Source organism: Scyliorhinus canicula, chromosome 2 (genome assembly GCF_902713615.1).
Source record: "Scyliorhinus canicula chromosome 2, sScyCan1.1, whole genome shotgun sequence".
Classification (NCBI taxonomy): domain Eukaryota; kingdom Metazoa; phylum Chordata; class Chondrichthyes; order Carcharhiniformes; family Scyliorhinidae; genus Scyliorhinus; species Scyliorhinus canicula.
The window spans coordinates 89,949,490-89,964,932 of record NC_052147.1 but is presented as its reverse complement, the minus strand read 5'-3'; the positions used below and the strand labels follow the sequence as shown (position 1 = coordinate 89,964,932).

The window sequence follows — 15,443 nt, the reverse complement described above, 5'->3', positions numbered from 1 at the left end:
GCGTTCCAGGATGAATCTGGAATAGTGAACAGTTTTAATAGATTAGAGCAGGATACAAAAGTGTTTATTGTGGTTCAGCCACATCTGGCACTGCCTGATGAAGCCAGTAATGCCATTATTGAGGGCTAGGGCATTAAAGGTAGAGGTGTGGATGCAGTTGAGCAAATTAATAGCTGCAGAAATGTTGTGGTAAATGGAGGACCAAAGTTGAGACAGTTGGTACTGAAAGTACAGTTGTAAGTGAATTGGGGAAATAATCTAATATAATCAGGTTGATGAAGCATAACCTCACCTTAAAAAATATGCAGACCCATTTTTATTATAAATTCAGTTGGTTCTATCATGCGTGAATATTCCATTATCTTTCCTTAAGCACCTGGTTTGATCCCGGCCCCAGGTCACTGTCCGTGTGGAGTTTGCACATTCTTCCCGTGTCTGCGTGGGTCTCACCCCCACAACCCAAAGCTAACTAATCAATGCTCCAAGTTTTAAAATAAAGGAATCATATTAGCTATTCATTGTTCCCCTGGTACTATTCCGTTAGATTAATTTATATGTAATAGTGCCTCTGCTGTATTTTCCTTAAGTTATTTTATGCATGAATGCAATCCATCTGGACTAGGGTTGTGGCCTCCCTAAGTTTATTTAGTTCATTTATTGCCCACTTTTCTACCTTAAATGCCTTTGTCTTTTTAAATCTCCTCCTAATGCCCATCACATTTTCGCAGGTAAATACTGAGGCAACATTAAATATTTCTATCAATTCACAGTTATTTCCTGTGTGTTTGTCACATGTATTTCTTAGTGGCCGTATTCCTACTCTGGTTTACGATTTGTCATTTGTGCCTGTAGAATACTTCGGGGGCGTGGTGGGTGGCGGCTAGCTCAATTGGCTCGGTGACTAACGTGTGGATCAGATTAAAGTCTGGGATTTGATCCTTGTCCTGGTTGAGGTAGGCTCGGGATTTTGCCCTACCAATTGTAAAAAAAAATAACCACATTATTTGTGGTTGGACAAATAATTACCAATAATCTGCCTTTGAGAAGGGAATTTACAGAGAATTTACAGTGCAGAAGGAGGCCATTCGGCACCGGCTCTTGGAAAGAGCACCCCACCCAAGGCCAACACCCCCCCCCCCCCCCCCCCCCCCCCCCATCCCCATAACCCAGTAACCCAACCCAACACTAAGGGCAATTTTGGATACTAAGGGCAATTTATCATGGCCAATCCACCTACCCTGCACATCTTTGGACTGTGGGAGGAAACCGGAGCATCCGGAGGAAACCCACGCACACACGGGGAGGATGTGCAGACTCCGCACAGACAGTGACCCAGCCGGGAATCGAACCTGGTACCCTGGAGCTGTGCAGCGATTGTGCTATCCCCAATGCTACCGTGCGGCCCCAAAGAAGAAGGAAGAAGAATACTTTTAAAAAATTCTTTGATATTTGAAGTGCACAGTTTCTGTTTGATTTCATAATTGTTGTTTTAACTTCTTTCCTAACCTCATTTTATTCTCTTTAGTCGTCTTTTTTCATTAATTATATTCTTAACACATAGCCAAAAAACCTTTTCAGGGGGAGCTGGAGACTGATAGAGAAATATAGATGCCAAGGGAGATGGCAACTGAACATAGGAAGGGAGAGGGTGGGAATGGGGCAGAGAGAATTAATGACCTCTGGACTGAGGTCAGAGTTCAATTACTGTGATCTGAGGTGGCAATTCAATTGGTGTGCAATAACTTACAGCTGTTATTAAATCCCTATTTACAGGGACAACTAGATTGAAATTTGGATTATCTGAAGAATTCCTGTTCTCCTGTAGAAGTGGAGTTTAATCTATTCCATGGATTTCCCGACAGTGAGACCTATCACCTGTGTGAATGGGAAGGCTGTCTTCTCACCAAAGGAGGCTGTACTTCCCCACCGCAAGTACAGGCAACTGCTGCACAGACGGTACATTAAGAATGCGTCCCTGAACTTGAGATTTTCCAAGGATGTCATCAACTGCATGATGTTCTACCGAGTCCCATTTAAAGAGAGGGATGGCAGCAATATGTTTGACCTCTTTGAGATTGTTGCACCCCGAGAGGTGAAAGATCAGCCCCCCAGCAGGCCCAGCCGTTTGAAACAGTTGCCACGTCAGCAACCCAAGCAGGAGGCAGAGGCTCAGGAGGGAATGCTGGGCAAAGGTCATTCTGAGCGGAGACCAAGCCATGGGCGTCGTCACAAGGTCCCCGCCTTGATTGTGGCAGATTCCTCGTCTGAAAGCAGCAGTCGAACGTCGCAAACATCGCAGATGCAAGTAGCAGAACAGGGGGCAGAGCAGTGGGAAAGCCCACCCAAGAAACCGGCGGAGGATTCCTCTGTCCCACAGCGTGAGCAATGGGATGAGTACCTGGTCAAAAAGTTGAGTAAGAGGACAGCGCAATGGCTGGTGACCAAGCAGATGCCCAAGGGCCCATCTCGCATCAGGATGAACAAACTCCTGCAGGACCATTATGGCTCTGCCCATGCCCATGCCCTGGTACAGGATGAGACCATGACTGACAGCGACTTCTGCCTATATGACCAAATTAAAGTCCAGGAGCCCAGCATAGCCATGGTGAGGAAAGTGACCAAGACTCCACTGGCTGCCTACTACAGGTATTGACGTTGAACAATGAACCTCTCGTGATAAGATGTCCCTAAGTTAGTGGGTGCAGGCATCCACAGGTCTTGATTGCAATGAGGAAACAGAAGGTGGTTATTCGGCTCACCTTTGAAAGAACTATCTGCTGTTTTCCCATAGCAGTGCAAAGATTCCCTTTTCAACCATATATCCACTTCCCTTTTAGAAGTTTGTATTGTATTTGCTTTCCTTCTACTTTCAGTTCACGCACTCCAGAATATTGAGTTGCTGCATTTAAAAAAAAAAAAATCTATGCCAATGATCTTAAATCTATGTTCTCTGATTATTGATCTCCCTGCCACTTGAATCTGTTTTTTACCTATTCATTCTTACCACTATCCCTCATCATTTGAACACCTCTTATTGAATCTTCCTTTGCTTTCGCTAGGCAAAGGGGATCAACTCCAGCATCCATGTAACTGAAATCTCTCATCCCTTGCGCTGTTCCAATAAATCCCCTCTGCACCCTATCCACATCTTTCCCAAAGTGCGATACCCAGAATTGGATGCAATGCTTCAGCTGACGTAGAACCAATGTTTTAATAATATACTAATAACCCCGCATAATCCAGCTCACTGTGGCATTGCCTGAAGCTCATTTATGCTACGTTTGATCTGACCTATTGAATTCTAAAATGTAATTCTGCGATCTCCCCTGCCTCCTTTTGATCAGTTGGGTTATTCTGTTTAGTGTCGCACAGAACACTTTCCATGCATTGCTCTTCAGCTGGACCTGAAGAGAGCTGTAGCTGCACTCGTTCAGTGCCAACGCCAGGGCTTCTGAGAGTGGTCAGCCATAGGGTGTGACATTCACTTTTGACTCAGGTAGTCACTTGACAAACTCACCTTCACCATTTGTCCTGTCATCTTCAGACTTCTCCAGGATTGAAAAGAACATTACAATAGGTGGAAAAAAACAGGTATAAAAGTGATCCTGCAAACCCAAGTACCTCCCCCCATCCCCATCGCCCCTTGTTGAGTCCCTCGCCCCTCCCCCTCCCATGTTGTAGCGCCTCACCACGTCCCTCCTGCGTTTGTGCATCTAACCAACCCCCCTCCCACATTAGAGTGCCTCACCCCGCCCCCTCCCACATTAGAGTGCCTCACCCTGCCCCCTCCCACATTAGAGTGCCTCACCCCGCCCCCTCCCACATCAGAATGCCTCACCCCGCCTCCTCCCACATTAAAGCACCTCGCCCCGCCCCCTCCCACATTAGAGCACCTCACCGCGACCCCTCCCACATCAGAATGCCTCACCCCGCCCCTCCCACATTAAAGCACCTCACCCCGCCCCCTTCCACATTAGAGCACCTCACCCCACCCCCTCCCCCATTGGAGTGCCTCACCCCTCCCCCTCCCACATTAGAGCACCTCACCGCGCCCCCTCCCACATTAGAGCGCCTCACCGCGCCCCCTCCCACATTAGAGTGCCTCATCCCGCCCCCTCCCACATTAGAGTGCCTCACCCCACCCCTCCCACTTTGTAACGCCCCACCCCGCCCCCTCCCACATCAGAATGCTTCACCCCGCCCCCTCCCCCATTGGAGCACCTCATCCCGCCCCCTCCCACATTAGAGTGCCTCACCCCACCCCTCCCACTTTGTAACGCCTCACCCCGCCCCCTCCCACATCAGAATGCTTCACCCCGCCCCCTCCCCCATTGGAGCACCTCACCGCGCCCCCTCCGACATTAGAGTGCCTCACCGTGCCCCCTCCGACATTAGAGTGCCTCACCGCGCCCCCTCCGACATTAGAGTGCCTCACCGCGCCCCCTCCTACATTAGAGTGCCTCACCGCGCCCCCTCCTACATTAGAGTGCCTCACCGCGCCCCCTCCTACATTAGAGTGCCTCACCGCGCCCCCTCCTACATTAGAGCGCCTCACCGCGCCCCCTCCTACATTAGAGCGCCTCACCCCACCCCCTCCCACATTAGAGCGCCTCACCCCGCCCCCTCCTGTGATGGAGCACCACAAAGAACAATGCAGCACAAGAACAGGTCCTTCAGCCCGCCGAGCCTGCACCGACTTTGGTACCTCTCTAAACTAAAACTGTCTGCACATATAGAGTCAGTATCTTTCCATTCCCACCCTATTCATATATTTGTCTAGATGTCGCTTAAGTGCCACTATCGCACCTGCTCCCACCACCTCCCCAGGCAGCACGTTCCATAGATTTACCACCCTCTGTGTAAAAACCTTGCCTCCCACAACTGTTTTCCCCGCACACTTTAAACCTATGTCCCCTAGTACTTGACTCTCCTACCCTAGGAAAGAGCATCTGACTATCCACTCTGTCCATGCCACTCATAATCTTGTACACATTTATCAGGTCGCCTCTCTGATATCCATTGAGAACAGATCGAGTTTATGTAACCTCTCTTCATAGTTAATGCCCTCCATACCAGGCAACATCCCAGTAAACTGCTTCTGTACCCCTCCCGTACCAGCCTCCCCGGACAGGCGCCGGAATGTGGCGACTAGGGGCTTTTCACAGTAACTTAATTGAAGCCTACTTGTGACAATAAGCGATTTTTCATTTCAAAACATCCACATTCTTCTGATAGTGTGGCGACCAGCATTGTATGCAATATTCCAAATGAGGCCTAATTAAGGTCCTGTACAGCTGCAACATGACTTGCCAATTTTCACATTCAATGCCCTGACCGATGAATGCCGGCATGCCGTATGCCTTCTTGACCACCTTATCCACATGCATTGCCACTTTCAGTGATCGGTGGACATGCACACCCAGATCTCTCTGCCTGTCAATACTAGCAAGAGTTCTACCATTTATTGTGATTTTCCTACATGCATTGGACCTTCCAAAGTGCATTACCTCACACCTGTCCGTGTTAAACTACCCCCCACCCGCGGTAGAGCGCCCCTCCCGTGGTAGAGCGCCTCCCCCCTGCCCCCTCGCGCGGTAGAGGGCCTCCCCCCGCCCGCAACTCCTTTCGCGGCAGAGGGCCTTCCTCCCGCGGTAATGTGCCTCCCCCCGCCACTTCCACGGTCGCGCCACCCCCGCCCCCTCCCACGGTAGTGTGCCACCCCCCGCTCTTCAAATTGATGCCATGCTTGCATCTGAGCAGGCAGATGGGAGCTTGGGGACACATCGGACAGAGCAGCAGTCCTTCAGTACAGCACTGGAGAGTTGATTTTGGTGGTCAAGTCCTGGAGTTAAACTCGAACTCAGAATCTTGTGACTCAGGTGAGAGTGCTATATGCTGAGTGGCAGTTAACATCAGAAAGGAGAATCAGAGAAACTTCATCACTGGAGAAGGCCATAACCCAATGTAGCTTGTCGCTGCTAGTTATTCTAATGAAGTATCTGCTCCAAATACCATTTCCCCTCCTTTCCCATGTCCTAAAAAGGGAGAGGGTAAATTTTTAAAACTTGCAGGAAGAGCAGCACTGTGGCGCAGTGGTTAGCACTGCTGCCTCACGCCGCCGAGGTCCCAGGTTCAATCCCAGCTCTGGGTCTCTGTCCGTGTGGAGTTTACACATTCTCCCCGTGTTTGCGTGGGTTTCGCCCCCACAACCCAAAGATGTACGTGGTAGGTCGTTTGGCCACACTAAATTGCCCCTTAATTGGAAAAAATGAATTGGGTACTCTAAAGTTTATTTTTAAAAACTTGCAGGAACAGCAAATAAATGTGACAAAGGAAGGTTGAAACATATGTCACTTACTGGCTGTTGTCCTTTTGAGCAGCTATGATTCAAGAAGATTAGATTTTTTGGGTGAGGAGCGATCAGTGATGGCCTGATTGGAAGGTCATGTTAAAGGTTGTTCTTCGTGCTGTTTCTGTGTTGGAGAGGGGAGATGTTCCCATATAGCAGGATGAGATATTGATAAGGACATCAGTTATGGCTGGCAGCATGATGACTGTGATTTGCTTTTTACAGGGTTCCTGGGTTTCAACTGAATGAGAACATTCTGGACGAACCTGGAGCTGTGAATCAGACTGCGGCCACCCTGATAGTGAAGCACTTTGAACTCCCTCCAAAGCCCAAGACTGTCCTGAACACAAAGCTTGGCAAACATGTCTATTACACGGAGAATGTGTTTGAGCAAGAACTGTACGCTGGTAATTAGAGGCAGCAGGAACTGCATACACATTACTATTGAATATACAAAAAGATAGGGAGCTAGATATCTAGAAGTACTGCTAAATAATAGCATTCTTATTTACATTCAGCACAACATGACCCAATCCAGTATTGAATTCCAATGTTTATAACCCATTCCCATTTCCCCCACATTGATCTGGAATTCCAATGGACAAGTCCTCTTCCTCTTCAATCCATGTTCTGGATCAGGCTTTCAATGGATGTGGTGGGACCTGTGCCACTTTCTTCAATGTGAGCATATGGTTGGTTGTGTAACCCAGTGAGAACAACTCATCCTCTGTTCAGTACAGTGTATAATAGTATTTCAATTCATTTTAATGTGGAAATATCATACTCAGAACTTTTATTCGTTCATGGGATGTGAGCGTCTCATTGCCCATTCCTAATTGTCCTTGAGGGGGCGGTTAAGGGTCAACCACATTGCTGTTGGTCTGGAATCACATGCAGGCCAGACCAGGTAAGGACGACAGATTTCCTTCCCTAAAGGACATTAGGTTGGCTTTTATGACAAGTTGACAATGGTTCCATGGTCATCATTAGACTTGTAATTCCAGAATTTTATTGACTTCAAATATCACTGTACAGTGGTGGGATTTGAACTTGGGTCCCCAGAGCATTACCCTGTGTCTCTGGCTTACTAGTCCAGTGACAATACCTCTACACCACCGCCTCCCTAAATCCTATGCACAAGATATGGTAGTACCATAAGCACAGGACTTCACTGTTACATATAGGCTCATTCAAGAGTCTCAGCTCCTCCACTGAGATTGTCCCAAAGTTAATGGCAGAGACTGCCCAAAAGTGCTACTGTAGCGTTACTTTTGGGTTCCTTGATGCCTTTATCGCCTCCATTCGTGACTGCCAATACTTAAATAGACTAAGGAGTGATCTGCAGACCCCAATCCCCACCAATTGATCGGCCCTTTGTTTGAAGTAGAATTGTGAAGCAAGTTTATCAAGATGAAGGATGAAATTGACAGTACAGTTTGACATCTGGAAAGTGCAGAACCTGTGAATATTACAGGATATCCTCAGCATGTGGCTGAGGTAGATAAAATAATGTTAAACGTTCCTGTTATCACTCGGGGCTGTACCAGTGTTTACCCAGGTGCATAACCGTATAATGATCTTCACTGATATTTCAATAAGACCATAAGATCATAAGACAGAAGCAGAATCAGGCCACTCGGCCCATCGAGTCTGCTCCGCCATTTAATCATGGCTGATGTTTTTCTCATCTCCATTCTCCTGCCTTCTCCCCATAACCCCTAATCCCCTTATTAATCAAGAGCCTATCTATCTCTGTCTTAAAGACACTCAGTGATTTGGCCTCCACAGTCTTCTGTGGCAAAGAGTTCCACGGATTCACTAGCCTCTGGCTGATGAAATTCCTCCTCATCTTGTTTTAAAGGATCGTCCCTTTAGTCTGAGATTGTGTCCTCTGCTTCTATTTTTCCCTACAAGTGGAAACATCCTCTCCACATCCACTTTATTCAGACCTCGCAGTATCCTGTAAGTTTCAATAGGAGCCCCACTCATCCTTCTAAACTCCAACGAGTACAGACCAGAGTCCTCAACCGTTCCTCATACGACAAGCTCTTCATTCCAGGGATCATTCTTGTGAACCTCCTCTGGACCCTTTCCAAGGCCAGCACATCCTTCCTTAGATATGTGGTCCAAAACTGCTCACAATACTCCAAATGGGGTCTGACCAGAGCCTTTTATAGCCTCAGAAGTACATCCCTGGTCTTGTATTCTAGCCCTCTCGACATGAATGGTAACATTGTTTTGCCTTCCTGACTGCCGACTGAACCTGCACGTTAACCTTAAGAGAATCGTGAACAAGGGCTCCCAAGTCCCTTTGTGCTTCTGATCTCCTAAGCATTTTTCCATTTGGAAAATAGTCTCTGCCTCCATTTCTCCTTCCAAAGTGCATAACCTCACACTTTTCCACATTTAATTCCATCTGCCAGAAATCTGTCCAAGTCCTTCTGCAGCCCGCCAGCTTCCTCATTATTACCTGTTCCTTTACAGATCTTTGTATCATCTGCAAACTTAGCAACAGTGCCTTCAGTTCCTTCTTCCAGATCATTAATTATATTGTGAAAAGTTGTGGTCCCAGCACAGATTCCTGAGGCGCATCACTAGTCACCGGCTGCTGTCCTGAAAAAGACCCCTTTATCCCCATTCTCTGCCTTCTGCCAGTCAGCCAATCCTCTATCCATGCCTGGATCTTACCCTTAACACCATGGGCTTTTAACTTATTTAACAGTCTGTTGTGCGGCACCTTGTCAAAGGCCTTCTGGAAATCGAAATAAATCACGTCCACTGGTTTCCTTTGTCTAACTTCCTTGTTACTTCCTCAAAGAGCTCTAATGGTCAGACATGACCTCCCCTTGACGAAGCCATGCTGACTCAGTCCTATTTTATCATGCACTTCCAAGTACTCTGCGATTTTATCTTTATTAATGGACTCTTAAAATCTTTCGAATGACTGAAGTCAGGCTAACCGGCCTATAATTTCCCGTCTACTGCCTCCCTCCCTTAAACAGCGGTGTTACATTAGCCATTTTCCAGTCCTCTGGGACCCTTCCTGCTTCCAGTGATTTTTTTTTTTAATAAACAATTTTATTGAGGTAGTTTTTGGCTTTATAAACAGTTACAGACATCATCAGAAAGGAAGCAAAAAAGGCAAAAATGTGCAAACATCCACGTACTTTCAATACTTCCATCGTAACATATTGCACAAGCCCGCTCCCCTCCCACCGGTACTACCCGCCATATTTTCCCTCCTACTCTACCCTACCCTACCCCCCCCCCCCCCCTACCCCCACCCCCCTGCTGACGCTCACTCTCCCGCAAAGAAGTCAATAAATGGTTGCCACCTCCGGGTGAACCCCTGCACAGATCCCCTCAAGGCGAACTTAATTTTTTCCATCCCCAGGAAACTCGACATGTCCGCAAGCCACCACTCAGTCTTCGGGGGCTTTGAGTCCCTCCACGCCAATAATATTCGTCGCCGGGCTATCAGGGAAGCAAAGGCCAACACATCGGCCTCTTTCTCCCCCTGGACGCCCGGGTCTTCCGAAACCCCAAAAATTGCCACCCCTGGACTCATCACCACCCTTGTTTTTAGCACCTGGAACATGACCCCCGCAAATCCCTCCCAGTACCCCCTCAGCTCAGGGCATGCCCAAAACATGTGAACATGGTTCGCTAGTCCTCCCGCGCACCTAGCGCATTTGTCCTCTATCCCGAAAAATTTGCTCATCCGAGCCACCGTCATATGGGCCCAGTGAACGACCTTAAATTGGATCAGCCCGAGCCTAGCACATGTCGCGGTCGAATTTACCCTACTCAGGGCCTCTGCCCACAGCCCATCCTCCATTTCCCCGCCGAGCTCCTCCTCCCATTTAAGTTTCAGTTTCTCTGTCTGGGACCCTTCCTCCGTCATGAGCACCTTATATATACCCGAGACTCTGCCCTCCCCTTCTTCCCTCCTAGAGACTATTCTGTCGAGGATCCCCATTGGCGGGAGGCGCGGGAAAGATGGGACCTGTCTACGAACAAAGTCCCGCAACTGTAGGTATCTAAAATCATTTCCCCTTACCAACCCAAATTTCTCCTCCAAGCTCCTCAACTCGCGAAGCTCCCTTCCAGGAACATATCACCCACCCTTCCCGCCCCTGCTCGCCGCCATACTCGGAACCCCCCATCCATACTGCCGGGGGCAAACCGATGGTTGTTGCAGATTGGCGCCCAGACAGACGCCCCCATCTCCCCCACATGCCTCCTCCACTGGCCCCATATCCGCAGGGTCGCCACCACTACCGGGCTGGTGGTGTACTTGGCCGGCGGCAGCGGTAGAGGAGCCGTGACCAGGGCTTCCAAACTGGAGCCCCTGCACGAAGCCACCTCCACCTGCTCCCAAATAGACCCCGTACCCACCATCCACTTCCTTATCATAGCGATGTTGGCCGCCCAGTAATAATTGACCAGACTCGGCAAAGCCAGCCCTCCCTCGCTGCGGTTCCTCTCCAACATCGCCTTCTTCACCCGCGGAGACTTTCCCGCCCAGACAAAGCTCATGATCAGCCCGTTAACTCTTTTGAAGAAGGACTGTGGGATAAAGATCGGGAGGCACTGAAAAATAAACAAAAATCGAGGGAGGATTGTCATCTTTACAGTCTGCACCCTCCCTGCCAGCGACAGCGGGAGTGCATCCCATCTCCGAAACTCTGCCTTCATTTGCTCCACCACCCTGGCCAAATTTAACTTATGCAGCCTGCCCCAGTCTCGTGCCACCTGGATTCCCAAATACCGGAAATTTTCCTCAACTAGCCTAAACGGTAGCCCTCTCAATCTGTTCTCCTGGCCCCTTGCCTGGACCACAAACATTTCACTCTTGACCGTATTTAATTTGTATCCTGAGAACTGGCCGAACTTCCTCAGCCTTCCCAGTATAGTTCCCATCCCGGCCACTGGGTCCGACACGTACAGGAGCAGGTCGTCTGCATAAAGAGAAACCCTGTGTTCAACCCCGCCCCTCACCATCCCCTTCCAACCCTCTGCGGCTCTCAGCGCAATCGCCAGCGGTTCTATGGCCAGCGCAAACAGCAGCGGGGAGAGTAGGCAGCCCTGTCTGGTCCCTCGGTACAACCTAAAGTACTCCGACACTTCTCTGTTGGTCCTGACGCTGGCCCTCGGGGCCTGATATAATAATTTGATCCAATCCACCAATCCCTCCCCGAACCCAAACCGTCCGAGCACCTCCCATAGATAGCCCACTCCACCTGGTCAAAGGCCTTCTCGGCGTCCATTGCCACCACTACCTCCACCTCTCTACCCGCCGGGGGCATCATTATCACATTGAGCAATCTCCTCAGATTGGCCGCCAGCTGCCTACCTTTCACGAACCCCGTTTCATCCTCCCCAATCACCTCCGGTACACAGTCCTCCATTCTACCCGCCAGTACCTTTGCCAGGAGCTTGGCGTCTACATTAATCAGGGAGATTGGCCTGTAGGACCCGCACACCTCTGGGTCTTTACCCCTCTTCAATATCAGAGATATGGTGGCTTGTGACATTGTCGGCGGCAGGGTCCCTCTGTCCCTTGCCTCATTGAAAACCCTCGCCAAGACCGGGCCCACCAGCTCAGAGAACTTCCTATAAAACTCTACTGGGTATCCATCCGGCCCCGGGGCTTTCCCCGACTGCATGGCCTTTAGGCCCCCCAATACCTCCTCTACTCTAATCGGGGCCCCCAGCTCTTCCACTCGCCCCCCCCCCCCCCCCCCCCCCCCCCCCAACTGTTGGGAATGTTAACCCGTCCAGAAACCTTTTCATCCCCTCCGGTTCTTCCGGCGGCTCCGAAGTATACAGCTTACGATAGAAGTCCCGGAATACCCTATTCAATTCTGCCGGATCCTCCACTTTGCGCCCCCCCTCGTCCCTCACTCTACCTTTTTCCCTGGCCGCCTCCCTCCTCCTGAGTTGCTGCGCTAACAGTCTGCTAGCCTTTTCCCCATGCTCGTACACCACTCCCCTCGCCTTCCTAAGCTGTTCCACGGCCCTGCTCGTGGATAGTGCCCCCAGTTTCGCCTGTAGTCTCTGCCTCTCCCTGAGTAAAACCTCCCCTGGGGACTCCGCGTGCTCTTCATCTATCCAACCCATTTCCCTGACCAATCTATCCATCTCTGCCCTGACTGCCTTGGCTCTGTGGGCCCCAATTGAAATCAGCTCCCCCCGCACTACTGCCTTTAGCGCCTCCCACACGGTCGCCGCTGAGACCTCCCCAGTGTCATTCACCTGCAGGTAATTTTTTATACATTTCCGAAGCCTCTCACAGATCCCCTCCTCCGACAGCAGTCCCACATCTAGCCTCCATTGCGGGCGTTGATAACTCGCTCCCCCGAACTGCAGGTCCACCCAATGCGGGGCATGGTCTGAAATGGTAATTGCTGAGTATTCCGTGTTCTTTACCTCCCCCATACAGTCCCTGCTTAGTACAAAGAAATCTATCCTGGAATTTACTTTATGGACGTGCGAGTAAAACGAGTAGCCCCTTCCTGTTGGCTGTCCATCTCTTCAGGGGTCCACTGCCCCCATTTGCTCCATAAACCCTTTCAGCTCCCTTGCCATTGCTGAGAGTCTACCCGTTCTGGGACATGACCGATCCAAAGTCGGGTCAAGGACCATGTTAAAGTCCCCTCCCATTATTAGCCTGCGAGAATCCAAGCCCGGGATCTTCCCCAGCACTCTTTTAATGAAGTCCACGTCATCCCAGTTCGGGGCATATATATTCACCAGCACCACTCTTCTCCCCTCCAGTCTGCCCCGTACCATCAGGTATCTGCCCCCCCTGTCTGCGGATATGCCCTCCGCCTCAAATTGCACCCGCTTGTTGATCATGATTGCCACCCCTCTGGACTTCGAGTCCAAGTCCGAGTGGAAGACCTGGCTAATCCAGCCCTTTCTTAGCCTGGTCTGGTCTGACACTTTCAGATGTGTCTCCTGCAACATAATTACGTCCGCCCTCAGGGCCCGCAAGTGCTTGAACACCCGCGCCCTCTTAAACGGCCCATTCAGTCCCTTGACGTTCCAGGTGATCAGCCTGGTCGGGGGGCACATCCCCCCCCCCCCCACCCCCCCACCCCGCCGGTCAGCCATAGCCTTTCTCGGGCCGGCCCCTGACCCGTGCGTCGCGCCATTCCTGGCCCGCCCTTTAGCTGCCTCCACCCTCAACCTCCTTTCCAGTGCCTATTTCAAGTCCCTCTCCCGTCAGCAGAACAACCCCCCCCTCCCCTAACCCCATCCCCCGGTACCCCCACCCCTGCCATCTACTGGTTGTAACTTCCCCCCCTATCTGACTTCCTTGACTAGCCAATCTGCTAGCCCGGTGACGCAACACTCCGGCGCCGTCCTGTCCCATTCCCATTGTTTCCCCGTCCTCCTCCCCACCCACTGGGGCAAGCCGGCTCCAGTGTCTTCCGCGAGCTGCACAAAAAGCACAAACCAGCCCAAACAGGAAAAAAAAAAGAAAAAAAACACAGAAAAAAGAGAAAAAGCACATAAATGTCCATGAACAAAGGAAAGAGTCTCAAATGTTCCGCTTGGCCCCTTTGGCCCAGCAAACCGTTGAGCAGCAGTCCAGGCACATTCGGCATTCCTTCCCACAGAAATCCTCGGGCCCTAACTCGCGTCCTTGGGGCCTCCTTTCGGGACCAGCCCCAGGTCCCTCACAAAATCCATCGCTTCTTCGGGCTCGGAGAAGTAGTGGTGTTGACCCTGGTGCGTGACCCATAGCCGAGCTGGGAACAGCAGACCAAACTTCACGTGCTTCTTGAACAGCACCTCCTTGACATTCTTAAAGGCTGCTCGCCGCCGAGCCACCTCCTGGCTTAGGTCCTGATAAATGCGGAGAACACTGTTGTTCCACGTGCTGCTCCTGGCGCTCTTTGCCCACTGCAGCACCCGCTCCTTGTCCACGAACCTGTGGAACCTAATCACCATTGGGCGGGGGGGTCCACCCGGCTGCCCCTGCCTTGCCTGCACTCTGTGTGCCCCCTCCAGCTCCAGCGGTCGCGGAAAGGCTTCGGCCCCCATCAGCTGCTTCAGCAGGTCTGCTACAAACGCTGCAGCATCAGCTCCCTCAGCCCCCTCCGGGAGGCCGACCATCCTCAGATTGTTCCTGCGGACTCTATTCTCCAGCTCCTCCACTCTGTCCAGCAGTCTTCTCTGCCGCTCTTTCAGGCCGTCAACTTCTAGCGCTGCAACCGTTTGCGCATCCGCCTGCTCCTCCACTGCCTCTCCCAGCTCCTTAACTGTAACATCCTGCGCATCCAGCCTCTGGTTCAGCTGATCCACCGCTTTCTGGATTGGGTCCAAGCTGTCCCGCTTCAGCGCTTCAAAACTGGACTTCATTACCTGGAGCATGTTATTCAGCGCCAGCTGGATTGCTGAGTCCAGGGTCCGTGTGTCCGCCATCTTAGGTCCCAGGTAATTTTCTTCAGGTCCTTGTCTCTGTCCCTTTTTCTCCTTCTTCTTCTGCCTTCTGGAATCCTGCTGTTCCATGTGCTGCCGCCTTCCTTCGCCCAGCTCCTTAAATTTTACCTCCTGGGCATCTGAAGTGGGTCCAAGCTGTCCCTCCTCAGCAACTCCAAACTTTTTTTCTTTGTCCTGGAGGAAGGAAGGTCCGTGGGTCCGCCATCTTACCCTTCAGGTCAGTTTCCTCCTTGCCTCCGTCTCTCTCTCTCTCTTTCCTCCTCTACCTGCTGGCCTCCCACGATTCCATCCGCTGCAGCCCGCTCTCCTCTTCCTTCCACGGCAGCCTTTTTGCCGCCCCCGTGGTCCCCTATCGCGGAGAATCAGCTGTTAAGCCCCGCCGGAGTGAGAGCCCGCCGAATGTGCGGCTCACTCGAACATCGCAGCCACCGGAAGTCCCCAGTGATTCTTGAACGATCACTACCAATGCCTCCACAATCTTCTCAGCTATCTCTTTTAGAACCCTGGGGTAGTCCATCCAGTCCAGGTGATTTATCCACCTTCAGATCTTTCAGTTTCGCCAGAACCTTCTCCTTAGTGATGGACCTGCACTCACCTCTGCCCCTGATTCTCCTCGGGCTCTGGCATCCCACTGGTGTCT

At 51.0% G+C, this 15,443-nt stretch overlaps 1 protein-coding gene across 2 annotated transcripts in view; it reads left to right on the top strand.

The window, feature by feature from the left end:
* Window positions 1-15,443, top strand: part of heatr4 (HEAT repeat containing 4) — a 188,386-nt gene that overhangs the window by 18,752 nt on the left and 154,191 nt on the right. For both annotated transcript variants that reach the window (XM_038782580.1, XM_038782586.1), the window contains 2 exons: window positions 1,774-2,646; window positions 6,575-6,756. In XM_038782580.1, coding sequence (XP_038638508.1) covers window positions 1,847-2,646; window positions 6,575-6,756 — 982 coding nt within the window. In that variant the 5' untranslated portion in view covers window positions 1,774-1,846. The remainder of the gene's footprint in view (window positions 1-1,773; window positions 2,647-6,574; window positions 6,757-15,443) is intronic.